This window comes from Eschrichtius robustus, chromosome 13 (assembly GCF_028021215.1).
Source record: "Eschrichtius robustus isolate mEscRob2 chromosome 13, mEscRob2.pri, whole genome shotgun sequence".
Classification (NCBI taxonomy): domain Eukaryota; kingdom Metazoa; phylum Chordata; class Mammalia; order Artiodactyla; family Eschrichtiidae; genus Eschrichtius; species Eschrichtius robustus.
In genome coordinates this window covers 46921210-46946935 of record NC_090836.1, presented here as the reverse complement: position 1 = coordinate 46946935, position 25726 = coordinate 46921210, and the positions used below count along the sequence as shown (strand labels likewise).

The 25726-nt window shown below is 48.9% G+C and overlaps 3 protein-coding genes across 9 annotated transcripts in view; 2 read left to right on the top strand and 1 right to left on the bottom strand.

Moving 5' to 3' along the window:
• The window catches only part of STAT2 (signal transducer and activator of transcription 2), a 15420-nt gene extending 8283 nt beyond the window's left edge, over positions 1-7137 (top strand). For both annotated transcript variants that reach the window (XM_068560994.1, XM_068560993.1), the window contains 13 exons: positions 87-107; positions 334-427; positions 578-625; positions 706-789; positions 938-1036; positions 1137-1272; positions 1395-1447; positions 1559-1653; positions 2259-2395; positions 2576-2758; positions 2995-3052; positions 3868-4286; positions 4571-7137. In XM_068560994.1, the coding sequence (XP_068417095.1) occupies positions 87-107; positions 334-427; positions 578-625; positions 706-789; positions 938-1036; positions 1137-1272; positions 1395-1447; positions 1559-1653; positions 2259-2395; positions 2576-2758; positions 2995-3052; positions 3868-4286; positions 4571-4713 (1570 nt within the window). In that variant the 3' untranslated portion in view covers positions 4714-7137. The remainder of the gene's footprint in view (positions 1-86; positions 108-333; positions 428-577; positions 626-705; positions 790-937; positions 1037-1136; positions 1273-1394; positions 1448-1558; positions 1654-2258; positions 2396-2575; positions 2759-2994; positions 3053-3867; positions 4287-4570) is intronic.
• Positions 5758-11059, bottom strand: IL23A (interleukin 23 subunit alpha). 2 transcript variants are annotated; one of them, XM_068560995.1, is made up of 7 exons: positions 10927-11059; positions 10500-10626; positions 9020-9107; positions 7587-7946; positions 7266-7367; positions 6029-6175; positions 5758-5919 (listed from the first exon to the last, which is right to left on the bottom strand). In XM_068560995.1, exons 4-7 carry the CDS (start codon positions 7746-7748, stop codon positions 5758-5760), a joined length of 573 nt encoding a protein of 190 aa, XP_068417096.1. In that variant the 5' UTR covers positions 7749-7946; positions 9020-9107; positions 10500-10626; positions 10927-11059. The 2 variants fall into 2 exon arrangements, with proteins under 2 accessions (XP_068417096.1, XP_068417097.1); XM_068560996.1 differs by lacking the exon at positions 10500-10626 and having other exon boundaries at positions 10927-10962.
• PAN2 (poly(A) specific ribonuclease subunit PAN2) lies at positions 11043-25726 on the top strand. 5 transcript variants are annotated; one of them, XM_068560991.1, is made up of 26 exons: positions 11043-11205; positions 11850-12248; positions 15605-15774; positions 15886-16006; positions 16135-16212; positions 16603-16870; positions 17287-17629; positions 17833-17929; positions 19137-19256; positions 19471-19590; positions 19865-19993; positions 20121-20320; positions 20432-20565; positions 20701-20807; positions 21022-21120; positions 21237-21310; positions 21418-21565; positions 21996-22139; positions 22276-22335; positions 22556-22646; positions 23257-23414; positions 23515-23658; positions 23790-23969; positions 24097-24190; positions 24477-24674; positions 25027-25726. In XM_068560991.1, the coding sequence occupies exons 2-26, from the start codon at positions 11967-11969 to the stop codon at positions 25059-25061; spliced, it is 3594 nt and encodes a 1197-aa protein (XP_068417092.1). In that variant the 5' UTR covers positions 11043-11205; positions 11850-11966; the 3' UTR covers positions 25062-25726. The 5 variants fall into 5 exon arrangements, with proteins under 5 accessions (XP_068417092.1, XP_068417090.1, XP_068417091.1 ...); XM_068560989.1 differs by having other exon boundaries at positions 20432-20577; XM_068560990.1 differs by having other exon boundaries at positions 20429-20565.

Here is a 25726-nt window from a genome sequence, read left to right as displayed (position 1 = left end):
GAACCCGAGTCTGTCTGATTCCAAAGACCAAATTCCTAACTTCTACACTATTTTGCTTCCCAGTGATTTTTTTTTTTTCTTTACAGAAATCCTCCTGAATCACAAGGGTAGGTGCCTGACAAGGACACTGCAAACTTTTGTGCACTGCATGACCTGTACCATCACATGTGGCAGCCCTGATAGGGACACAAACGAGGAGGTTGATTTGGGTGGTGTATGGACAGAGGGAGAAGGGGAGGTCTGAAATGAAGTGGAACTTTTGTTGTTTTCCTGCTGAGTTTTTAGAATAACTCTGCTCCTGACCACCATATATCTTCTTCCTCCTTGGAATAGCTTCCGGAAGTTCAACATTCTGACCTCAAACCAGAAAACTTTGACTCCTGAGAAAGGGCAGAGTCAGGGCTTAATTTGGGACTTTGGCTACCTGGTAAGAAGGGATGGTATCTTAAGGTTGTAGTTCAATCGAACAAGCTGGGGGAAGTTCCCAGGCCTTGGGAAGTCCTGAGGGCAAAGCAGGGGTTCCAGGGACCCTGGGGTCCTTGCTCTGGCATTCTCTCTCCCTCCCCTCAATTCACAGACGCTGGTGGAGCAGCGTTCAGGTGGTTCAGGAAAGGGCAGCAATAAGGTGAGGCCTGGACAGGGGGTTGGGGGGCAGGAGGAACTTAGCAAAGGCCACGCTGATCACTGTGTCTTCTGCTGTCCCAGGGGCCGCTGGCCGTGACAGAGGAACTGCACATTATCAGCTTCACAGTCAGATACACCTACCAGGGTCTGAAGCAGGAACTGAAAGTGAGTGAAAATGGGAGTGTGTTTGGGGGAAGACCTAAGGAGGGGTTAAGCAGAAGCCTCTCAGGGTGGGATATTGTCTGGCCCTTACCAGATGTCTACAGCTAGAAAACATCACATCCCTCTTCTGTGATTTCTGTCTCCTCCCCAGACGGACACCCTTCCTGTGGTGATTATTTCTAACATGAACCAACTCTCAATTGCCTGGGCCTCAGTTCTCTGGTTCAATCTGCTCAGCTCAAACCCCCAGGTAGGAGGTGGGCCCAACAGGTGAAGGGTGGCCAGGAGGGGCGTGGAAGCTTGGTGTGAGGGCACTGCTTCTGAGCCACCGTCCCCTCCTACCTCTGCAGAATCAGCAGTTCTTCTCCAGCCCCGCCAAGGCCCCCTGGGACTTGCTGGGCCCTGCTCTCAGTTGGCAATTCTCCTCCTACGTTGGCCGAGGCCTCGACTCAGACCAGCTTGGCATGCTGCGGGACAAACTGTTTGGTACAGACCTTCTTTTCTCTCAGCCTTTCCCCAGCCTTTGTCTGCCCCCGCCCTCCATCCTTTCTGTCCCAGGACCCTTGGCCCTGCCTCTTCTGTCATCTGAACTGTCTGTCTGCCCACAGGGCAGAACTCCAGGACTGAGGGTGCCTTGTTGTCCTGGGTCCATTTTGTTAAGGTAACTCCCTGCATCCTGTGCAGCTAGACCTTGGCCCCCGTCCAATTACTAGTCCTTCCCCACACCCAGGGCAGCTCCACATCTCTTCCTGCCTTTCCATTCCTCCTTCAGCGAGAGAGCCCCCCTGGCAAGCTACCATTCTGGACATGGCTCGACAAAATTCTGGACCTGGTACATGACCACCTGAAGGATCTCTGGAACGATGGGTAAGGCCTTGGTCAGCCTCCCTCTCTTCCCTGCCGCCTTTCTGTGCTTGAGAGTGGACTCTATGCGCCCTCATGTGGCAAATAAGGGGAGAGAGCAGAACCCGGTGCCAGGTCATAACCCGTCACGTTTGCACTAATAGTCTCCTAGCCCGTATTTGTCTAGCATCCACTGTGTTCCAGAGCCTGCGGGGTGCTTTTTATGAATTCTCTCACGTAATCGTTATAACCCTGCTGGGCGATGGGTGTTGCCACCCTCAAGGGAGGAAATGAAAGCTCAGAGAGGTTAAAGGACTTACACCAGGGGCAGAGTTGGGATTCAAACCGAGGCCTGTCTGACCCCACGCCTATGCTCTTTCCACCACACTGCCTGCCCATTTGTGTAGCACTTTGCCTTTTACAAGGTGCTTTTCATCTGTGTGACCTCACCGCAGTTTCACACCTCTTCCAACCCTGGGAGGTGGATATTGTCAGTAAAGTAAAATGACTTGGCCAACATGGAACAGTTTGTAACAAGGTGGCAGAGCCAGGGCCCAAACCTGGCACTCTGTCCCTCTACAAGGGGAGCAGGAGGCAGGAGGGCCTCACAGCTGCTCTCTGTGCTACAGACGCATCATGGGCTTTGTGAGCCGGATCCAGGAGCGCCGGCTGCTGAAGAAGACCATCTCTGGCACCTTTCTGCTGCGCTTCAGTGAAACATTGGAAGGGGGCATTACCTGCTCCTGGGTGGAACACCAAGATGATGGTCAGCTGCTCTGCCCTGCTGTTTTTTCCACAGCCTCTCTTGCTGCCTCTCCGCCTGCCCTTGGCTTCCCTGGCTCTGTCCTGAATCCCTCAGCAGATTTGTGGTTGGGCAGCCAGGGTGGGGGGCTCCCAGGCCCAGCCTCTTCCCTCAAGCCTGCCTGTTCCTGCATCCACTCTCCAGATAAGGTGCTCATCTACTCTGTGCAGCCCTTCACCAAGGAGGTGCTGCAGTCACTCCCGCTGACCAAAATCATCAGCCAGTACCAGCTGCTCACTGAGGAGAACATACCTGAGAACCCACTGTGCTTCCTCTACCCACGAATCCCCCGGGATGAGGCTTTTGGGTGCTACTCCCAGGAGAAAGGTGAGAAGCATTGATAAACTTCACTGGTAGAGTGCAGGGATCCACAGGCATCCACACATCGAACTCTTTCCTTTCAACATGGGAAAACCGATATCCAAAGAAGTTAAGGGCTTTGTCTGTGTGATACTGCTAGTTAGTAGGGAGACATGACTGTCAGGACTGCCTGCACTAGGGGACCCTGGGGCTATGTGTGCAATCTGTTGACCTCCCCTGCCTCCTGTGTCTGTCCCCCACAGTTAATCTCCAGGAACGGAAGAAATACCTGAAACATAAGCTCATTGTGGTCTCTAACAGGTGAGATGTGAACTCTTTGCCCATCTTCCCTAACTCTTTTTGGCTGATATAGTGACCCAGACCTGCCCAATTCTGGTCTCTCCAGCCTTCTTTCCTACTGACCCACACTCCCCAGCCCTCTAGGTTTGTTTCCTACTCTTTTAGTCTCTCTCCTCTCTCTGTTTTCCTGCTGCCATCCTTAGGTTGTCTCCATAGGGGTTCCCTGATAATAATAGTCATAATCATTGATGTTAATGGACATCTACTTAATGCCAAGCATGGTACTAGATTTTTTTAGAACACTTTTTTCATTTAATCCTTATGAGAACCCATTTGAGCCAGTAATGAATGATAACAGCCACATTTAATGAAAGTTTATTATGTTCCAGGCACTGAGCTAAATGCTTTGTGTTCATTTTCTCATTTATTGAATCTTCATAATTGTCCTATGAGGCAGAAGATACTATTATTACTGTTTTCAGCTGAGGAACCTGAGGTTTAGTGTGGTGAAGTGGCATGCCTAAGGTACATGGCTAATCAATGATCCCGGTCTGTCAAATTCCAAAGCCCTGCTTTTAACCATCTTACTGCCTCTCAAGTGTTATGAGGTATTGTTGTTCCCTTTTTACAGATGATAAATCTGAGGCTCAGAGAGGTTAGGTCACTTTGCCTAAGGTCACCCAACTTGTAAATGATAGGATTTAAACCTCTGGTTAACCTTAAGCCCTCTGCTCTATTGCCTTTTAGACTAGAGAGATAGCCTCTGCTTTCTCTACCATTCCCCACTTTACCTAAACAACTGAGCCCTGCTCCTTTGTCTGTATTGGGGTATCCAGACAGGTGGATGAGCTGCAACAACTGCCGGAGCTTAAGCTGGAGCCAGAACTGGAGTCATTGGAGCTGGATCTGGGGCTAGCACCAGGGCCAGAGCCAGGGCCGGGCCTGGGCTTAGAGCCACTGCTGGAGGCAGGGCTGGATCTGGGGCCAGCACTGGAGTCCACTCTGGAGCCCACTCTGGAGCCCGTGCTGGAGCCCACTCTGGAGCCTGTGCTGGAGTCCATTCTGGAGCCCACACTGGAGTCCATTCTGGAGCCCATGCTGGAGCCCACACTAGGCGAGGTGTCACAGAGAGTCCCAGAGCCAAACCTGGGACCAGGACTGAAGCTGGAGCCTATTCCAGAGACTATTTCACAGCCACTGCCAGAGCCGGATTTGCCCCATGATCTGAGACACTTGAACACTGAGGACATGGAAAGTAAGTGATGAGATGGGGCTAGGGAAGAGGGGACACATTCCCTTTCCCAACTCCCCTCCCTCACCCACTACAGAAAAAGACTGAGTTCTGAGCTCCTCATTGGAGAAAGGCTTATTTCCCTGTGATTCCTTTTATTAGGAAATACACACGCCTCCCCCACCCCACCTAAGTGCCCCCGTCAGGCCCTGTCTAGGCCTCTGCTGCCATCCTCTCTCACTTTCTCTGCTGCTTTGGGAACTCCTTGCCTAAGATCAGGGCCTGACTTATTTCTCTGGACTATCTAGTCTTCAGAAACAGCAGGAAGATTGAAGAAATCATGCCAAATGGTGACCCACTGTTGGCTGGCCAGAACACCATGGATGAAGCTTACGTCTTCCCTCGCAGCCATTTCTACACAGATGGGCCCTTGATTCCTTCTGACTACTAGAAACTACATTTTCTCTGTTCTTTCCATATATTTTGCCCCTCCTACCTCTCACATCATGATGTTGCTCTACAAGGATGGGAAATCAGGCCTGTGCTCCTTCTAAACTGGGTTAACCGTGGGATTTGGAGTGAGAGGTAGAAGCATAATATGGGTAAGGAACAGGCACCAATGAATCAGAACAGATGTTACCCATAGCTCCAGCTGGGAGCCTGGAGGCTGCCTGCTGTGCTGGGAGGTATAGGAATTTGAGGGCAGGCCAGAACAGTTAGGAGGTACTTGGAGGGCTCAGGGCAGTGGCTTCTTTCCAGTATGGAAGGCTTTCAACATTTTAGTAGCTGATAAGACTAACCTGGTGCCTACTTCATCTTCCTGGAGTGCCCTTTCTGCTCAAAACAGCTCTGACTTCTGATCCTGCAGTGATTCAGAACTCCTGTCTTTGGCCAAATACACTCTTGGCCAGGAAAGCAGGGAAGGAAGCCCTGGGTCAGAGAGCAAGAGAGGGCCACACTTAGGACCCCCACTTCCTAATCACAGTCCCTTGTAATCTCATTCAGCTTGCTTAGCCATGTAGGGATTAAGGCCAAAAAGATCACGGTTACTGTATATACCAAGGGGTCATGAGGAAAGATCCCTCTCCACCATAGCCCTGCAGAGTAGAAGGATGCATTTTGTAGTCCTTTGGCCCTGTTTTTCCATTCCGTTTCTTTTTACTAACAAGCCTAGAAATTAGACTTAGATATCCACATAAATAAGTCTGTATTGAAAAAAGTGCGTAATTCAGTATAAATATAATAAATAATCCTCCTCCCCAAACTGCTGCCACGATGATAAATAATCCCAAATTTTCCCTTCCCATGTAATAAATATTCAGCCTGTTCTAGGTCAGCATCATAAGTCAGTCAGTATTGGTAATTTTTCAACAGAGCAAGTCCTGTTAAAATTAATGGACTGATTAACTTGTTGGCTCACAGGTGTCTAGGCTGATAAATTCATCTTAGCATCGCTGAGCCGTGGAGGTCTGGGTGCCGTCCTTAAGCTGCTGGCTTAGGGGCTCAGAGTTGCTGCTCCATGGGCAAAGACCCTGGCAGCTACAGCCACAAAGGCCTGGAGGCTGCGAAGGATCTTGAGACGGAGAAGGAGGCGCTGCCACGGCTGGCTGGGACTGGGGCTTGGAGTCTGCTCAGTCTCCCAGTGGTGACCCTCGGGCTGAAAGGACACAGGACACAATCAGAGAGGACTCTAGATCCTTTACTCCCCCGCCAGGCTCTGTCTCTGACACCTGCAAGCCCCACTCCTCCAGGCCCCTAGTTCATACCTGCAAGAGTTCCCTGAGGCCCAGTAGGGAGTCATGAAGCTGGCCCACAGGGCCATCGGGGAGTAGAGAAGGCTCCCCTGTGAAAATATCTGAGCCCAGCAGCTTCTCATAAAAAACCAGGCCTTGGTGGATCCTTTGCAAGCAGGACTGGGGAGAAAAGAAAGCAGTGAAAGAAAACAGATACAGGGACTTCCCTGGTGGTCCAGTGGTTAAGACTCCGTGCTTCCACTGTAGGGGGCATGGGTTTGATCCCGGGTTGGGGAACTAAGATCACACATGCCGCTCAGCGCAGCCAAAAAAAACACACCAAAAACAAGAAATAGGGAGAGGAAGAAAGAAAAAGAAAAAAGGAAGGAAAGAAAGAGAAAAAAAGGAAGGAGGGGAAAGGAAGAAGGAGTGAGAAGAAGGAAGGAAGGAAAAAAGGAAAAGAAAAGAAAAGACAGATACCTTCTAATTACTCCACCGAAGACCCACCTGATATTTGCCACTCTTAGAAACGGCTGTGATATGAATGTTTGCGTCCCCATAAAATTCATATTTTGATATCCTGATCCCCGTGTGACGGTATTAGGAAGTGGTACCTTTGGGAGGTTACTAGGTCATGAGGATGGAGCCCTCAAGAGTGGGATTATTGCTCTTATAAAAGAGACCCACAGAACTCCCTAATCACTTCCACAATGTGAGGAGACAAGAAGTCTGCAACCTGAAGAGGGCCCTCACTCAACCATGCTGGCACCTTAATCTCAGACTTCCAGCCTCCGGAACTGTGAGAAATAAATGTCTGTTGTGGGCTTCCTTGGTGGCACAGTGGTTAAGAATCTGCCTGCCAATGCAGGGGACATGGGTTCGAGCCCTGGTCCAGGAAGATCCCACATACTGCGGAGCAGCTAAGCCCGTGTGCCACAGCTACTGAAGCCCGTGCGCCTAGAGCCCATACTCCACAGCAAGAGAAGCCACCGCGATAGAGCCCACACACTGCAACGAAGAGTAGCCCCCGCTCACCGAAACTAGACAAAGCCCACACGCAGCCAAAAATAAATAAAAATTTTAAAAATAAAATAAATTTATTTTTTAAAATAAATAAAAAATAAATGTCTGTTTATAAACTACTGAGTCTATGGTTTGTTGTTATAGCAGGCTGAATGGACAAGGACAGATACAACTTTTACTAATTCACCATGGTGTCCAGCTCTGTCCCCAGTCCCCTCTTCCTTGCAGCCCAGCCTCATCTTAGTACCTGACTGTTGTCCCTGAGTCCTTGTGGATCACAGCCATCCCCACACTGGATATGGGGGACATGATTTGTAGTCTCATCATCTCCTTCTTCTCTTGGTAGATCCTGGAATGGAGGAGGGGTGGGAAGAGTAAAGAAATAAGTACTTTCAAACCCCACCTGGATCCTCAGGCTGTGACTCTCCCTGGAACCCCACTCCCCTGTCCTCTCTTACCCTCTGATGGCTTTCAACCCTCCAGCTTCCACCCTAGGCCACAGAGTCTTCCACTGCAGCCTTGGAGGGCTTGGATAGGCTCCTGTTTGGTCCCAGAGGCTGCCACTCACCACATGTCCCATTGGTTGATGTGCACTCCAGGCCAGCACGCAGAGTTGCTGTGAGAGCTGCTGGCCCCGAGCCCAAGCAGGGCTGCTGCCCTCAGGCACAGCCTGGCCCTGAGCAATCCAGGGCAGCAGCAGCAGCAGCAGCACAGCTCTGCTCCCCAGCATCTCGTTGCCTGCTTCTCAGATCCGGCTGGCTCTGTGCCTTGCAGTCCCTGTGGAATCTCTTGTCCACTTCCCCTTGCTCTGAGCCTGATTCTCTCTGTTCTGTGCGTCTCTGGTTTGGTTCCCTCTGTCGTTCACCGAGTCTCTGAGCTGCTTCCTGTAGATTTTCTCCCCTTGTCTCTGAGTCTCTTTTTAAGGTCCCTGCATTGTAAGACCCGCCCTTTATACTAGCAGGTGACTCACAGCAGGTGGGATTCCCCTCCCTGCATCATCTCCCTCCGTGGGGAGCCCAGGTAAGTAGCCTCAGTTCCAGGGGAAATGAGTCGTGTGGTTGCTGTGGCTGGAGGCCTGGGATGGGACTTATGTGTAATGCTCTCCAGGAATCAAAGTGGCTGTAGAAGGGGGTGGGGGTGGGAGTAACGAATATTTAAATGAATCTAGTCTCAAGTTCCTTCCTGCTTAACCTTTCCCTCATCTTTTTGCCTCTCTAAGCTATATCTTCCCTCCCTTCAAACCTAATCTCCTCACCCCCTCCTGCCTGAGTAAAAATCAAAACAGAAGCATTCATTTATCTCCCAATAGGATGGCAAGCTCAGTTTGGAATGAAGTTTGGTTCCCACCTGATGCCCTCAATCTAAGAATGAGGGGGCTTCTTAGTCTCTGTTAGGAACGGTGTTATTTTCACTGGGAGACAATGGACATGAAGGCACTTTGTGAACTGGGAAACTACATAAGTTCGGTATAAGGTATTATTGCTCCCTCACTTCAGGCCTCACTCTGGAGGCTAGGAGGGCTGTTGGAAGGAGAGAGCTGTTGCTAAGAACCATCTGATTCCTCAACCTTAGTGGCCCAAGTTTCCTGGGCTCTGTGGGATTCAGGTGATTTGGGGGTGGGGGACACCAGTGTAAGCAAGGGCTAGAAATCCAACTGAGATATTCCAGCACCCAGCCCTTCACCGTGGCTAGAAAGTCCAGGGTTCTGGGTAGTTGAAGATGCACAGTGTCAATGACCCTGGCTGGTCCTTCAGCCTGTTGCATCCATGGGTAAAATCCGCTGACACTGATTTCATCACCATCCCTGATGCAACATTCAGTGAAACAGCTGAGACTGTGAAGTTGGGCGTGGGAGTGGAGGGTGGTCCAAATCTGGGACTGCCCCAACCCCGGTGGAGGGTCCCAGGACAATCTGGACGTCAGAATGAGGCCATGGATGACCACACAGATGGCTCCCAAAGCCTTTCCAAGAGGTTGACCCTTTTTCTCTGAGAAACTTACCCTCGATAGAGGTCTCCTTTCCCATAGGACTATTCAAAACTGCCCAGTGAAACTTCTGATTCAAATATGACTCTGCGGTAAATCCACCCTTTGGATAAAACATTTGCAGCATCAGAGAGGTTACCTCAGTTTGAGTGAGAAATGGTTTGCCTCTCCTTACACTGGTGAATACAAATGAAATAAGGAAATTGGGGGTGGGGGGTAGGGGAGCTCACCTCACTTTTGTATAATGTCTCCCATGCTTTCCCCACCTCTGGTTCCCATTCTGGGAGCCCTTTAGGATAGGAGATGGAAGGTGAAAAGGAGGAGGAGGAAGTGGAACGCTGGGGGATGGGATGAGAGGGACAAGGGTGAGTTGGAGGCACGGGGCTTTGTTTCACTTCCTGGTGCTTCGGGAGTTGGGTAGGAAGCAAGGTTGGTGGGGCGATTGTGGGACTGTTGTGTGACAGGAACTACTTCCAGGACTAGATCTGACCTGGAGCTGCAAGGAGACCTTGACGTCAGCAGGACCTCAACCGTTATGCAAATTATATTGACAAGCAGGCCTTTCCAGTTGGATGCCCAGATGCCAAATCCAGTTGAAGTTTCCCCAGGTGGTTAGTAATGATGGCTTATATCCAACTCTCACTTTACGCCAAGTACTTAGTTTAAGCACTTTTCATATATTAACCCATTTAATTCTCACAACAACACAATTAGATAGGTACTATCGTTATCACCATATTACAGATGAGGAAACTGAGGTGCAGAGATAAGTAACTTGCCTAAGATCACTATTAAGTGGCCCGAATTACAGTGCAGACTCCAGATCCTGCATTCTCAGTCATTCCATTATATTGGACACTGAGGCAACACTAAGCATCTTAATAAAGTAGCTCATTTAGCCCAGGTATCTCTGGCATCTCAGGCCCTTTAATTCTCACTGTTAAGACTTTCTTAGAGACCTCACTATGGAAATTTCTCAAAGGGTAGGAACTGTCTCTGTCTCTCAGCACCCATCTTTTTACAAGATTTTAAATCTAGGGACCTCTGAAGTCAGATCAGTTTGAGAGACCCTCTGAGTTAAGGTGTTTTTCTCTCCATCAATGACCTCTGACAAGTCTAGAACCCCTCTGAGTCCTGGAAAACTAAATTCTTGGGTTCTTTTATGAAGGTCTATTTACCAGTCTTTACTGAGAGAGAGAAATGCTTTAAAACTGTATCCTCTATGAGGAATTCCTTCCACCAGAGGCCCTCTATGTGGCCTTTAGAAACTGAGCTAAAATACCCCACAGACATCTAACAACCTGGATCTATTCCAAAGCAGTTCAAGCTCAGAGTTGGACCCCAAGAATCCCTAAGTGCTGACGCTAAATCTGTAAGAGTTTGGGGAAAGCAAATGTCTCAATTTGCTATAACCTGTCCCTCTAAGGAATAATGTCCAGCTCCACGAGCTAGGGGAATTTGATAGCTGAGGGGTCCTGTTCCCTGGAAATATTACCGGCGCCTCTGGGGAGGGAACAATCACAGATGGGAGTTTCAGACGGTTGCCTTTAGAATCGTAGAAGATGCAGCTACTTGGGCCGTGTTAGGAGGCTGCCTCCCGCTTCCTTTTTTCTCTCCCATGCCTGGAAATGATAGGAAATGCCAGCGAGTTTCGGGGGTAACAGGGTCGGAGGTGGCGGAGTGCTCACAAGAGCACCACGGGAAGAGGGGGTGGACTGGGCCATACTGGGAATACCCAGCAATCGATTCCCAATGCTTTGCCTTGGGCTCCCCTTATTCTAGTTTCTAAAGCTATAAGGAGCATGAAAGTTCGATTTCCAAGCCTGGGGCTCTCTAATTTTGTTTAAAGAAGGCTTAAAAGAGAAGAGGTTACTTTCTAACAACATCAAACAGGGACAAGGTTTGACTACGTTTGTCCCTACCCGCGCCCCGTAGCTCTTGCTTTTGCCCAGCTCCCGTGTCACACATCTTCTCGCGGGCACCTGGCTCCTTCCGATTGGCTGAGGTGAGCCCCTAGCCCTTCCTGATTGGAAGCGACGACTGGGAGTGCGCCGTCCTTTCCGTCGTGGAGTTTGGTTGACCCAGAGGCGCGGGGGAGAATTGGGGAAACTGGAATTTCCCGCGGAGCTGACGGCGCTTGCTCTCCCCCCTACTCGTTTTAATTCCACGCGCTCCAAAATATCCGTCATGGAGAAATCTTGGTAATGACCCAATCCCCTTAAGCATCCCGGGAACACATCTGACCCCTGCCCTAATCCCTCCCCTCCCCGCCGCCGGGGGAGAATTATGGGTAATTGATTTTTCTGGTTCCCCAGAGAATTCTGGGTAACTAGCTATTTCCATCACGTACCCTTACCCCCGCCCCAATTGTGGGTAACTGGCCATTCTTATTTTTCCCTAGAGAATCCTGGGTAACATTGCAGAGGATTCTGGGAAATTGACTTCTCTTGTTCTCCCCTCTCAACCACCTACCCCCACCCCTAATTCTGGGAAACAAGCACATTAGCCCCCTCTACCTAACCCCTGCCGCCGCAGTTGCTGATTTTACCACTGATGGTTCAGAGATGAACCAGGCAAGTGAGCAGGCCTGAAGGGAGGTGAAAGGGAAGTCAGGGATTAAGTTAGTGGGGTGGTGGGGAATACAGAGTGCCTAGAGGAGAAGAGGAAGGGACAGCACTTCTCGCACCTCTACCCCAATGCCCATTCCCTTCCTGCTTGTTCATCCCATGCCTAGCATTCTCACATCTTCTGCCTGCATCATCTCCCTCCTGCCGTAAAACCTGGAGCACACTAAATACAAGTACCTGGGCGTACCCCTGACTCAGCTACCTCTTTCCCTTTGCAGGTCAGGATGTCCATTCTAGGTCCACTGGTGTCATCCTGCTGAAGGTTGGGTCAGGCATCCAAAGGGGCTGTGGCAAGGGAGGGTGTGACACGGGTCTAATCTGCTGCCATCATCATCATGAACTTCGAGGTTCTGGACCCCGGACTGGCAGAGTATGCCCCAGCCATGCATTCTGCCCTGGATCCTGTCCTGGATGCCCACCTGAACCCAAGTCTGCTACAGAATGTGGAGCTGGACCCGGAGGGAGTGGCCTTAGAGGCTCTTCCCGTCCAGGAGTCAGTGCACATAATGGAAGGTGTCTACTCTGAGTTGCACAGTGTGGTGGCTGAAGTGGGTGTGCCTGTCTCCGTCTCCCACTTTGACTTGCACGAGGAGATGCTGTGGGTGGGAAGCCATGGGGTAAGAACTGTACTCCTTTGTAATGGCTGGAAGGAGATGTTGGAGGTCTTTTATCTGGTTTTAACCCAAGAACAGGTGCTTTGCAGGGAGCCACTGAGTTGAGGTGATGAAAGTTAGCTGGGTCTCCAAGTCAAGCCAAGAGGAGGGGAGTGGAGGGAGAAAGAGGGAGTCATAGGATCCAGAGATGGGTTACATAGGTGTTCTTTTTCAGAAGGCGTCCCAATTCTACCACAATTTGCCCATTCTATGCTTTGATTAAACTTGATAACTGTACACATCAGTTAGCCTATAGCCATCTAAATATAGTCTCTAATGCTCCTCCTCTGTTTTCCATTTTTATAATTATAGAATATTTTATTTTCTGGCCGTGCCGCGTGGCTTGTGGGATCTTAGTACCCCCAACCAGGGATCAAACCCGGGCCCTGGCAGTGAAAGCGCCAAGTCCTTACCACTGGACCACCAGGGAATTCTCTAATTATAGAATGTTTAATGCATGTTTCTGCATACGTTACATGGAATCATTTTGTCTTTGGCTGATTTTAATCTCTCTGGGAGCAGTTATCATTGTTAATTTCTTAAAATGTATCCATATTGCCAATATGCTAGGCAGCCCAAAGATTTTGTAAGAAATAACATGGTATCCTTGGTTTACTAATTTACCTTCCATAGGGCGGGAATTGTTTTTCCATTGGAATGAGTGAATTTTTTTGGTAGTACACTCATTTCAGGAGGCAGTGTCTACTGATAGGCTAGGCCCAGGGAATAAAGCTGAATAAAACATAATCATTGCCCTCAAGGAGTTCACAGGACAACGAGGAAAACAGACATATGAACAGATAATTTTATGGCACTTTAAAAGAAACTAAAATGTTTCAGTTAATAATTATGAATTTAGCATATAAACTAATAAATGCCAGTGTGAAAATACGTACTGGGTGTTGGTGAGCATAGAGGAGGATTAGAGGATCTCCAGAAGGAAGTGACACCAGCGCTGAGTCTTGAGAGATGAGTAGGAGTCAGGTGAAGAAGAGGGGGAAATGCTATCTTGGCAAAAGCAACGGGATAAACAGTGATTCCCAAGATATTACATAGCATGATGATTGCAGAGTGCAGGAACTATAAGCAAGTAGGGTTTACTGGACTAGAAGATGAAGCTGAAGAGTTAGACATTTCTTCAGCCAGTGTTTTTGAGCACCTTTAAGGTGCCAGACCTTGCTCTGGGGTCTAAGTTTGGAATAAGCATTTTAAAAGGCAACACAAATATATTTATGACATATCAGGTGTTGCTTAGAATCCTTAAGAAAAATACAGTGGAATAAGGGAGTTGAGGTATCGAAGGGTGGGAGGTGTTGCTATTTTACATAGTTGGTCAAGGGAAGGGCTCTCTGATAAAGTCACATTTGAGTAGAGACCTGGATGCAGGCCAGGATGTCCATTCTAATTTCCCTAGAAGGGAGGGAGGGAGCCATGCAGATATCGGGGGAAGAGCCTTCTAAAAAACCTCATATGCTATGTTAAAAGAGTTGGACTGATTCTTCAGTCCACTGAAGTTTTTTATCCAGAAAGACAAGGTCCGGTTTGCATCTTAGGTGGAGTGCTGAGGTAGTAGTATAGAGTTTGATTTAAGGGGAATGGGGCAGGACTCAGTGAGGTCAGTGTGCAGGATGTTGTAGTAGTTCACATAAAATACCTTGAAGGCCTGAATGAAGCACTGTAGAGATTTATACATGAGAACAGATTTGAGAAATATTTAGGAAGTAAAATAAATAAGATTTAAGTCAACTACCAGGGACTTACTCCACTGAGTAGATCATGGTACCATAGGGAATACAGTTAAGAGGAATTGAAATGGGGTACAGATGGTGAATTTTTTTTTTAATTAATTTATTTTTGGCTGTGTTAGGTATCCGGTGCTGCGCGCGGGCTTTCTCTAGTTGTGACCAGCAGGGGCTACTCTTCGTTGTGGTGTGCAGGCTTCTCACTGCGGTGGCTTCTCTTATTGCGGAGCACAGGTTCTAGGCTTGCAGGCTTCAGTAGTTGCAACACTCGTGGGCTCTAGAGCGGAGGCTCAGTAGTTGTGGCGCACGGGCTTAGTTGCTCTGCGGCATGTGAGATCTTCCCGGACCAGGGCTCGAACCAATATCCCCTGCATTGGCAGGTGGATTCTTAACCACTGTGCCACCAGGGAAGCCCAAGATGGTGAATTTGATTTAGGATGTAACAAGTTTGAGGTTCTCATGGGACATCTAAAGAGAGATATATAGTAGGTATTTGGATGTATAAGTCTGAAGCTTGAGGCAGTGGTCTGGGCTAGAGGAGAAAAGTAGGATTCATCAACTTTAAGATAAATGGTTAAAACCTTAAGAGTGGGTGAGATTATCTAGGAAGAAAAGTAGAGTGAGAAGATAGTGGGCTGGGAATAGCCATGTTTCAAGAGTGGTCATAAGGGTTGCACATAAGGAGAAGATAGTGAGCTAAGCGTCAGGAGAGAAACCAGGAGTGGATGATGTCATAGGAGCCAAGGATGGCATGAGTTTCACATTCTCTCTAGTCCAGCCTGTGACCCACAGTACACATTTCCCAGTTGGCTGGTAGAGATTAAGACTTGTCTGTGGGGACTTCCCTGGTGGCGCAGTGGTTAAGAATCTGCCTGCCAATGGAGGGGACACGGGTTCGAGCCCTGGTATGGGAAGATCCCACATGCCGCGGAGCAACTAAGCCCGTGCGCCACAACTACTGAGCCTGCGCTCTAGAGCCCACGAGCCACAACTACTGAGCCTGCGTGCTGCAATTGCTGAAGCCTGTGAGCCTAGAGCCCATGCTTCGCAACAAGAGGAGCCACCGCAGTGAGAAGCCCGCGCACCACAATGAAGAGTAGACCCCATTCACCACACTAGAGAAAGCCCGCGTGCATCAACAAAGACCCAAAGCAGGCAAAAATTAAATAAATAAATAAATAAATAAATAAATAAATAAATAAATAAATAAATTTATTTTTTTAAAAAAGACTGTGGAACATAAGAAAGCCAGCTGGCCATTGGAGGATTAGACCCACGTCCCTGACCTTCTGAGCACTGTTCTAACCAACTGAGCCATTACCTGTTCAGCAAGGACATTGTGAGGATAAAATGAGGTAGAGTTTATAGAACTACTTTGTAAAGCATTAAACAAACATAAGATAGTATTATCAGTGTTTTTATCACTAAGATTGGTGCTCAGCCTTATGCTTTAGTCACTGCTAGCCAGAAAGGCCAGGCAAGAATGGAGAAAAACTGAGCAATGTCCAGTCTCTGATTTGTATCTGGGATGGCCTTGCCCCTCCACTCAGGATGTCTCTCATCTTTTGTCCACTACAGGGCCATGCCACGTCATTTTTCGGCCCAGCTTTGGAACGCTACTCATCATTTCAGGTCAATGGCAGTGATGACATTCGGCAGATCCAAAGCCTGGAGAATGGCATCCTTTTTCTTACCAAGAACAACCTGAAGTATATGGCCCGTGGAGGCCTCATTATATTTGATTACCTGTAAGTGGTTTCTCACCTCTGGAGTGGGAAAGAGGGTCCCTCACAGAGTGGGAAGTCTAGAGAATTGGAAACTTTTGAGACCCTGGCCCCTTAGCTTTTCCTCTCTCGCAGGCTGGATGAGAGTGAAGATATGCACAGTCTGCTGCTGACTGACAGCAGCACTCTGCTCGTTGGTGGGCTGCAGAACCACATATTGGAGATTGACCTTAACACTGTCCAGGAGACTCAGAAGGTACAAGCAGGGCCTGAGGTTATTGGAGGGAATATAAACTGGAAATGCCTGTGATGTGTGTGACCTTTCTGTTCCTTTGGTCTGTGGGAAGAATCATTCTCACTGGTTTCTCCCGCTTCCCTCCACAGTATGCAGTTGAGACACCTGGAGTCACTATCATGAGACAGACGAATCGCTTCTTCTTCTGTGGCCACACATCTGGCAAGGTGACTGACTACGTTCCATTTTTCCTCCCACCATGGGGCTGTGTTTCACCAGATATGTGATTGGGCTCTGCCTTTTCCTCATTTCTGGGGCTGTAGTTGGAGGGTGGGAGGAATGAATTGAGTTCCTACTTAGCCATGTTATACTATGAGATTATCTTTCAGCCTGATGTTTTCTGTTGTAAATGGGTATCTCAGATGCAAAGGGGTAAACAAGAGCTCTCTTTGGGGTCCCATCTGGCTCTTGGCGTCTCTTTTTGCTTTTTTTTATGCTTTAATTGCCTGTATCCTAGAGCCGTAGTTCTTTGGGTAGGGGCCTCACAAGGTTGGGCAGGTGGCAGGTCCTCTTCCTGAGAGCAGCGTTGGCAGATAACCAAGTTCTCTCTTCTTCAGGTTTCCCTGCGAGACCTCCGTACTTTTAAGGTGGAGCATGAGTTTGATGCCTTCTCAGGGAGTCTGTCGGATTTTGATGTGCACGGCAACCTGCTAGCCACTTGTGGTTTCTCCAGCCGCCTCACCGGCCTGGCCTGTGACCGTTTCCTCAAGGTGTATGATCTACGCATGATGCGTGCCATCACGCCACTTCAAGTTCATGTGGATCCTGCCTTCTTACGCTTCATCCCTACATACACTTCTCGTCTTGCTATCATCTCCCAGTCAGGTATGAAGGGGATGTAGGATGGGGTAGGAGGAGTCGATGAGTGAAGGGGAACTAGGCACGAGAAGGAGTGTGCTCCCTGGAATTTCTTTGTTGGGGAAAAGTAACCTTTCTGAGGGGTCTCAGGGTCTCACTTAGGTTTGGTAAGAGAGTAGAGCTTTTATTTTCTCCCTGAGTGTGAAGAACACATATGCAAAAAATATAGGTAGAGCAGGCAAAACAACTTTAGAACTGTCTTTTGCTGGGTAGCAAACCTCCCTGTGGTTTATGGGAAGGCACCAGATGGTACTTTCTCTTATCTCTAGGAACGGATTTGGGGCCCATCTTTGCTTGATACCAGGGGAAGAGGGTAGGAAGGGCATAAAAGGATGGCTCCCTTTCATCTTCCAGGGCTCAGTGGGCTTCCTCCTCCCTCCTAGGGCAGTGCCAGTTTTGTGAGCCCACAGGCCTGGCCAACCCAGCAGACATCTTTCACGTGAATCCTGTGGGGCCTCTGCTAATGACGTTTGACGTGTCAGCCAGCAAGCAGGCCCTCGCCTTTGGGGATTCTGAGGGCTGTGTGCATCTCTGGACTGATTCCCCTGAGCCTTCCTTCAACCCCTACTCCCGTGAGACCGAGTTTGCTTTGCCCTGTCTCGTGGACTCACTGCCTCCTCTGGACTGGAGCCAGGACCTGCTGCCTCTTTCCCTCATCCCTGTCCCGCTCACCACTGACACACTTCTCTCTGATTGGCCTGCTGCCAACTCCGCTCCAGCTCCCAGGTTGTACCTCACATCTGGGCCAAAAGGAGGGAGGGGGAAAGGGCCAAGATACCAGGATTCTTTTCAAGCCCTGTTATTATTCTACTTCTTTCCTGATTTTTGTCTACTCTCAGTATTTTCTTTTTTTTTCTGGTCCCTTGGGGATTGGGGCTGAATGGGCAGACACCACAACCTTCAAGCCCTAGAACTATGCTGCATTATAGGCGAGCACCCCCTGTGGATGCAGAGATTCTGCGCACCATGAAGAAGGTGGGCTTCATTGGCTATGCACCCAACCCCCGCACCAGGCTGCGCAATCAGGTATGTTCAGAGAGGAGAGGGTCAGCCCCCGCCCCACGCCATTGGTGTTTCTCCTGTCTTTTTCCTTTAGTAGTTCTCATTAGTTTTTTTAAAATAAATTTTATTTATTTATTTATTTTTGGCTGCGTTGGGTCTTCCTTGCTGCGCGCAGGCTTTCTCTAGTTGCAGCGAGCAGGGGCTACTCTTCGTTGCGGTGCGCAGGCGTCTCATTGCGGTGGCTTCTCGTTGCGGAGCACGGGCTCTAGGCGCGCGGGCTTCAGTAGTTGTGGCTCGTGGGCTCAATAGTTGCGACTCGCGGGCTCTAGAGCGCAGGCTCGGTAGTTGTGGCGCACGGGCTTAGTTGCTCCACGGCATGTGGGATCTTTCCGGACCAAGGCTCGAACCCGTGTCCCCTGCATTGGCAGGCGGATTCTTAACCACTGCACCACCAGGGAAGTCCCTTCTCATTAGTATTTGCTTTTAGTCAGTCAGTAAAGGTTTTTTGAAGCCTACTGAATTGAAGGTACTATACTAGGTGTTAAGGTTCAGAGACATAAAAGATAGGGTCCTTGCTCTTAAGAAGTTTAGTGTTTGGTTGGTGAAGATAAGACCTGTGCATAGCAGAAATTATTTATGTTCTATCGTTAAATGCTAAAGGCATGTTAGAAGCATTCAGTGCAAGAGCTGTTTAGAGGGAAAACGGTACTCTAGGCTAGAGTGGTCAGGGAGGGCACACTAAAAGAGGTGGATGTTGAGCTGGAAAGGTGAAAGACGGGTAAGTAGGTAGTAACAGGGGAGGCTTTCAAGATGAGAGAACAGTGTTACTAGAAGTCTCAGAAGGCCTGACAGGGACTATGCTGGAGCGGCTGTTAGTATTAGGAAACAGTGAGAGATGAAGTTTGGAAAGGGGCCGGTTGTGAAGCCTTGCATACCAGTGTATAGCAGAAGAAGTGATGCACCGAAAGGGCCATTCTGGGTGGGGTAGTGTGGTGGCGGCATGCTGGACAGTGTACGTGGGGGAGCCCAGTGTGGCAGCCATCGGCATTGTCCAGCTGTGATGAGGTAGGGTGATGGCAGGGGGAATGAAAAGGAAGCAGTGGATGCTGAAAACCCCATGAAATTAGAAGGTTCAGGACTTGGTGATAGCTTCAGTGTTGGAATAAAGGTAGGGGGAAACCAAAGATGATTATACACATCCAACGAGGCTACCTCTTTTTAAAAACCCTAGATTCCTTACCGACTCAAGGAGTCTGACAGTGAATTTGACAGCTTCAGCCAGGTCACTGAGTCACCAATAGGGCGGGAAGAGGAGCCACATCGCCACATGGTCTCTAAGAAATACCGCAAGGTGCTGGGGGATACCAAGGAAGGGGCCCTCTGGGATGTGGGGAAAGGTTCCCCGGGAAGGGGGTCATATGAGAAAGAATTGAAGGGCTCATTCAAGAAGCCTTCACCTATCACTCTGGACTCAGGAGGGAGGTTTGGGGGAAGGTTATGGCTATTGCAAAGATTTAGGGGACTCTGAGGGTGTCTTCCTCTTGCTCAGACTGTTTCTGCTTCAGGTGACCATCAAATACTCCAAGTTAGGGCTGGAGGACTTTGACTTCAAACACTACAATAAGACGCTGTTTGCTGGATTAGAGCCCCACATCCCCAATGCCTACTGTAACTGCATGATCCAGGTAAGGCTGGGTGTTCGTGCAACTTGAACATGCCTACTGCTTTTCTTTTTCTCTGTGGGCCCCCCAACCCCTCGTCTTTTTCCAGATCTCCCCAGCCAAGTCCACTTTGGCCTCCTCTACCATTCTTTCTTGCCCCTCAGCCTTCAAGTCTTCTCTGTGAGCTCTACTTCTTCAGTGGACTCCGGCTCTGTATTCTCCACCATCTCTTAACCTTCCGATATCTCTTCCTCCCTGTACCAGTTGTCTGCATCAGATCTCATGCTTTTCCCTCCAGGTGCTCTATTTCCTGGAGCCTGTTCGCTGTCTAATCCAGAACCACCTTTGCCAGAAGGAGTTCTGCCTAGCATGTGAGCTGGGCTTCCTCTTCCACATGTTGGACCTCTCCCGAGGTGACCCTTGTCAGGTCAGTGCCTGGAGACCTGGGACAATAAAAGGGGAAGGGAGGTGGACAGTAGGCAGGGTCATCACTCTGCAGATGGCCACAAAAGAGAAAATAACCCTTTTCCACCAACACACTTCCTGGATTCCAGGGCAGTAATTTTCTTCGGGCATTCCGCACCATTCCTGAGGCCTCAGCCCTTGGTCTGATTTTGGCTGACTCGGATGAGGCTTCAGGCAAGGGCAATCTGGCCAGGCTCATTCAGAGGTGGAATCGCTTCATTCTCACTCAACTGCATCAAGATTTGCAGGAGCTGGAAGTACCCCAGGCTTATCGAGGTGCTGGAGGCAGGTATGGAATTGGGACAGGAGTAGTTAAAGCCCTCATGATAAGCCCCACTGTGACTTAAAGGGTCTCCTAACTCCCTCGGTGTGCATATATTGCCCTCCCCACTCTTAGCAGCTTTTGCTCATCGGGAGACTCTGTCATTGGGCAGCTGTTCAGCTGTGAGATGGAAAACTGCAGCCTCTGCCGCTGTGGCAGTGAGACCGTGCGAGCCTCATCCACCCTGCTCTTCACGCTCTCCTACCCTGAGGGTAGCAACAGTGGTATACCCTGCAGCTGGGTTGGGGAGGCTCCCCCAGATGTCCTGTAACATCAAGGAGAGGGTGTTGGGGGGCTAACAGTGGGTACAGGGAGGACCCGGAGTGAAGCATCCAGTTTCCCCTCAGATAAAACCGGGAAGAACTGTGACTTTGCTCAGGTGCTGAAGCGAAGCATCTGCCTGGAGCAGAATACACAGGCCTGGTGTGACAACTGTGAAAAGTACCAGCCCACGGTGAGTGGGCTGTTGCACTGGACTAGAGTCCTGCCATGTTGGGGACTCGGCCATGGTCTCATCTGGGACTGGCTGGGTCAGCACCACCATCCAGCGATCTATAGGGAGTGGGAAGAACCCCAGCTGGAGGATGCAGATCCAGGCTTAACTGTTCCTGTCCAGGTTTCTCTCCCTGTAGGCCGCCTGCCATTCCTTGTTTGTTTTATCCTCTCAGATTCAGACCCGCAACATCTGCCATCTCCCAGATATTCTTGTCATCAATTGTGAGGTGAACAGCTTGAAAGAAGCTGATTTCTGGAGAATGCAGGCTGAGGTAAGGATTGAGTCTGGAAACAGGACTTTAGGAGTACTTTTTAATTCCTCCCTCTTTTGACTTCCATATATGATTAATGTTCCTGAGGAATTGGATATTTTCTCCTTTGTGTTCAGGTTGCCTTCAAGATAGCAATAAAGAAGCATGGTGGGGAAATCTCCAAGAATAAGGAGTTTGCTTTGGCTGATTGGTAGGTATTGTCTGTAGAGTGGTCAAAGGATTGAACTACTACTCGGGCTCCTCTTGTCACTGGTCAGATCTCCTCAGAACAAATTTCCAATTCTCCTGTCCTGATAGGAAGGAACTAGGGAGTCCAGAGGGCATGCTGATGTGTCCCTCCATTGAGGAGTTGAAGAATGTCTGGCTTCCTTTCTCCATTCGAATGAAGATGACCAAGAACAAAGGGCTGGATGTTTGCAATTGGACTGATGGGGATGAGATGCAGGTTGTTGAAAAACTGGGAAGAGGAGGGGGAATAAGGGAGAGAAGGTCTGGGAATTCCCTGGCGGTCCAGTGGTTAGGACTCGGCGCTCTCACTGCTGGGGCACCGAGTTCGATCCCTGGTCGGGAACTAGAATCCCATAAGCCGCGTGGCACGGTCCAAAAAAAAAAAAGAGAAGGTCGGGGCAGAAGCAAGGCAAGGGGAAGGTGGAATTTAGCATAGGGGGAAAAAAGGAAATAAGGCCTAGTATTCACCAGTTGTGGGCTTTTCCAGAGTGACTCAGTTCAGTGTTGGGAGTCATAGAAGGGCTAGGATGGAAAGAACCCACCCTCGTCCCCCATCCCTATACCCCAAACTCCCTGTCCTCTATCCCCATTCCCCTTCCTTCCTCATCCTTAAACTTAGCTTAGCAGCCTGGGTACCCCCCTCACAGTGGGGCCCAGCCAGGGCAGACGAGGAGCATGGTGTCTATGTGTATGACCTGATGGCTACTGTGGTACACATCCTGGACTCACGCACAGGGGGCAGCCTGGTGGCTCACATCAAAGTTGGAGAGACCTACCACCAGCGCAAGGAGGTGAGTGAGGTAATACAGGGCAGGGACACTCCTGGTGGTGGCCACAGTGGAGTCCCAGGTCTGTCATTATCTTAAGTCTGAGCCAGAATGCTCCAGCCATCACTTTGGCATCACTGTGTCTCTGGTATCTCCACAGGGTGTTACCCACCAGCAGTGGTATCTCTTCAATGACTTTCTCATTGAACCTATTGATAAGGTTAGTTGTAATACATTCCATTCCCCCTTTCATCTCCCTTTTTCTTAGCATCCTCATCCTCAGTGCCTGAGAGAGTGCCAGGCAGATTCAGAGGGAGGGATGGGGCCTCAATAATAAAAATCAGAGCTAAAAATAGCACCTGAGTCCTGTCTTCTCTCTGACTTGGGATAAAGGGAAAAGGGGCATATATGTAGGCCATTAAGTGCTTTTTCTTTTATAGCATGAAGCTGTGCAGTTTGACATGAATTGGAAAGTCCCTGCTATCCTTTATTACATCAAAAGGAATCTTAATTCCAAATACAACCTGAACAGTAAGTGGTACAGTGTAGACCCAAGGGTGTGGGCAATTTAGATTGGTCTTCAGGAAGAGATCTGGGAAATAGCTTGTTAAGATTAGGATTGGCGACCAGTGTTAATATTTCCAGGGACAGTAGAGCAATTCCTGCTCATCAGGCCTTAAATTTAGAATCTGGAGATACTGAGGGTGTCGAGGGAAGAGGTGATGGGGGGGAAGTCTGATCAAAATGGCTATGGTTATGATTTTGAGCCTAACCATTCTTATCCCCAAGTGAAGATCTCTTTTTTTGGTGATGAACTTCTATTAAGTCCCTTTTTGATGCCTTTAAACCATAGTTTCTCTGTAACTTTATTTTTCTGGATTTTCTAAGGTAAAGTCTAAAGTGAGAATCTTATTCCTTCCTCTCTGTTAACTTTTTTGGGTTTTTTTAGCATATTTCCTGATAATTTTCTGATTTGACCTGTTCCGTCTACCTGCTCTGTCCATCAGACATGATCTTTTTACTCACATGCTTTGATTATTGGGATAACAGTGTAGACCTGGTCTCTGGTAGCCACTTCGGCTTCCCTCCCCTGGTCACTTCCCTCTCCCCAGCCATCTGTCTTCTGGATTCTCCCTTCCAGTTAAGAACCCTATCGAGGCAAGTGTTCTGCTGGCTGAAGCCTCATTAGCACGGAAGCAGCGGAAAACACATACGACCTTTATTCCCCTGATGCTGAATGAGATGCCACAGGTTGGGGACTTGGTGGGCCTGGACGCTGAGTTTGTCACCCTTAATGAGGTAACCAAGACCAAAAAGGGTGGGGTGTTAGAACAGAACTCGGGGGATATTAGGAGTCATAAGCATTTCCCTGATTTCCTTATGAACTCTTCTCATATAGGAAGAAGCAGAGCTGCGCAGCGATGGCACCAAGTCTACCATCAAGCCAAGCCAGATGTCAGTAGCGAGGATTACCTGCGTTAGGGGCCAGGGACCCAATGAGGGTATCCCCTTCATTGATGACTACATCTCTACCCAGGAGCAGGTAATAGGATGTGGAGATGCAAGTGAGACAGACCCTGTGCTTACATAGAGTGCCCTAGAACCCAGGGAAGAGTGGCAGGGAGAACTGTGCACCTCGTTTCCTGGGTCACTTGACCTTTTCTCTATCCCTAGGTGGTGGATTACTTGACTCAGTACTCAGGGATAAAGCCAGGAGACCTTGATGCCAAGATTTCCTCTAAGCACCTCACAACTCTAAAGTCTACCTACTTAAAGCTTCGTTTTCTCATAGACATTGGAGTCAAGTTTGTGGGTCACGGTCTGCAGAAGGACTTCCGGGTCATCAACCTCATGGTTCGGGCGGGGCTCCTTTAAGAGTCTTTCTTTGTGTGTGGGCCCCCCAGGGTATACATTGTGCTTTTGGAAAATGGGAAATTATGGATCCCCTACCTTCAGTCTCCCACTCTTTTATCCCTGACAGGTGCCCAAGGACCAAGTCCTTGACACTGTTTATCTATTTCACATGCCCCGAAAACGAATGATTTCCCTGCGATTCCTTGCTTGGTACTTTCTGGGTGAGTTGTTCTGCCTTGTAGCCCTTGCTGTGCTCAGCAAGAGCATGAAAATGTGTGAGAGGCCAAGGGGAGTAGGTACGACCCTGGGTTAGTGGTGAGAGTTACTGATGGATTTAATTAGCTTCAGTATCCCTTCTGTGCACTAGGGTTGGTGTTTGGCTCTTTCCCTTAAGGGTAGTCAGGTTTTTTTTGTTGTTGTTTATTGGGAGTTGGGGATGTGAGTAGAGGACATGTCCTTACCTTCCTTTGCTAGGCCCCAAACTATTCCACCTCTACTTCCCCCCAGACCTGAAGATTCAAGGGGAGACCCATGACAGTATTGAGGATGCCCGCACAGCCCTTCAGCTTTACCGAAAGTATCTGGAGCTAAGCAAAAATGGCACTGAGCCTGAGTCCTTCCACAAAGTGCTCAAGGGCCTTTACGAGAAAGGCCGAAAGATGGACTGGAAGGTGCCTGAGCCCGAGGGCCAGACAAGTCCCAAGAGTAAGGCCTGGGATGGGACAGGGGAAACTGGACTGGGTGGGTTTTGGTTGTATATGTGAAGATTATACCCACCATAATAAGAATGATGATGATGTTAACAACAGTACCACCCCAACAGGTTGTAATATAAAGCACTTAACAGTTTACAAAGCACTTAATCCTCAAAGCATTCAGTGAAATTGATTTTATTATTGAAACTCTATTGGTCCTAACCTCTTCTTGCCCAGTTCTAAAATGTTTGGGGCAGGTCCATGCCCTCTTTTCTCTTGCATTTTTCCTTCATAAGAAGTGTCCCAGGTGCTTTTTCTCCACTCATCTTAAGAGTCAATGCTCTTCGTTTTGTCTCTGACAGATGCAGCTGTCTTCTCTTCAGTGCTGGCGCTCTGACCTCACCCTCTCCCAACGAACAATTCCCTCTCCCTTCAGTTTTCTGTGGCCCTAGAAGTGGGAGATGGCTTCCCAAGTTGGCTATACCCTGTCTACTTCCGGAATTGGACTTGCTCAGGGTCTACAGATGGTGCTATTAATAGAACTGGAATGCAGCAGAACTGTAGCAAAGGGTCTAGGAGCCAGATTCCTTTTTCATCCTTTGCAAAATAGTGGGCCAGAAACAGAGTCTAGAATTGACCCCGATGGAAAGTAATTCATGTTCTTAATAAATATCCTGGGTAATTAATGCCCAGGCAAAGAAGCTCCTGGAACCAAAACTCTCAGTTTCTAGTTGGCTAAGTACTGAAGTCCCAGACAGTGACAGGATACAACAATAGCTCAAGACCTAGCTCAAGTCTGACTGCTTGAGGGTTGTCTGGAGGGGCCAGCATTTAGAGTCTGGTGGTCCCAAGCAAACCAGCGTTGCCAACATTATTATTGCCGAAAGGGCCTTTGGGTCCTAGACAAAGCTTCGCTGCTGGCTTCATTCCTGTTGACAGCTGAGAAGCATCTGTCTTCCATCCACTCTCCTGTCCCAGGTTTTGTTTTCTTGTTATTTTTTAAAATTTTTGTCTTAAATTGCATGTTTTATAAAATAAAAACAAAAATATTATTGTCATCTA

Coding starts and splice junctions, on each gene's coding strand:
- IL23A (XM_068560995.1), bottom strand. CDS start 7,748: ATGCTGGGGAGCAGAGCTGTGCTGCTGCTGCTGCTGCTGCCCTGGATT. Junction 7,368..7,586: donor ATCAACCAATGGGACATGTG/GTGAGTGGCAGC, acceptor CCTCCATTCCAG/GATCTACCAAGAGAAGAAGG. Junction 6,176..7,265: donor GACTCAGGGACAACAGTCAG/GTACTAAGATGA, acceptor TTTTCTCCCCAG/TCCTGCTTGCAAAGGATCCA.
- PAN2 (XM_068560988.1), top strand. CDS start 11,967: ATGAACTTCGAGGTTCTGGACCCCGGACTGGCAGAGTATGCCCCAGCC. Junction 20,808..21,021: donor GTGAAAAGTACCAGCCCACG/GTGAGTGGGCTG, acceptor TTATCCTCTCAG/ATTCAGACCCGCAACATCTG. Junction 23,659..23,789: donor ACATCTCTACCCAGGAGCAG/GTAATAGGATGT, acceptor CTCTATCCCTAG/GTGGTGGATTACTTGACTCA.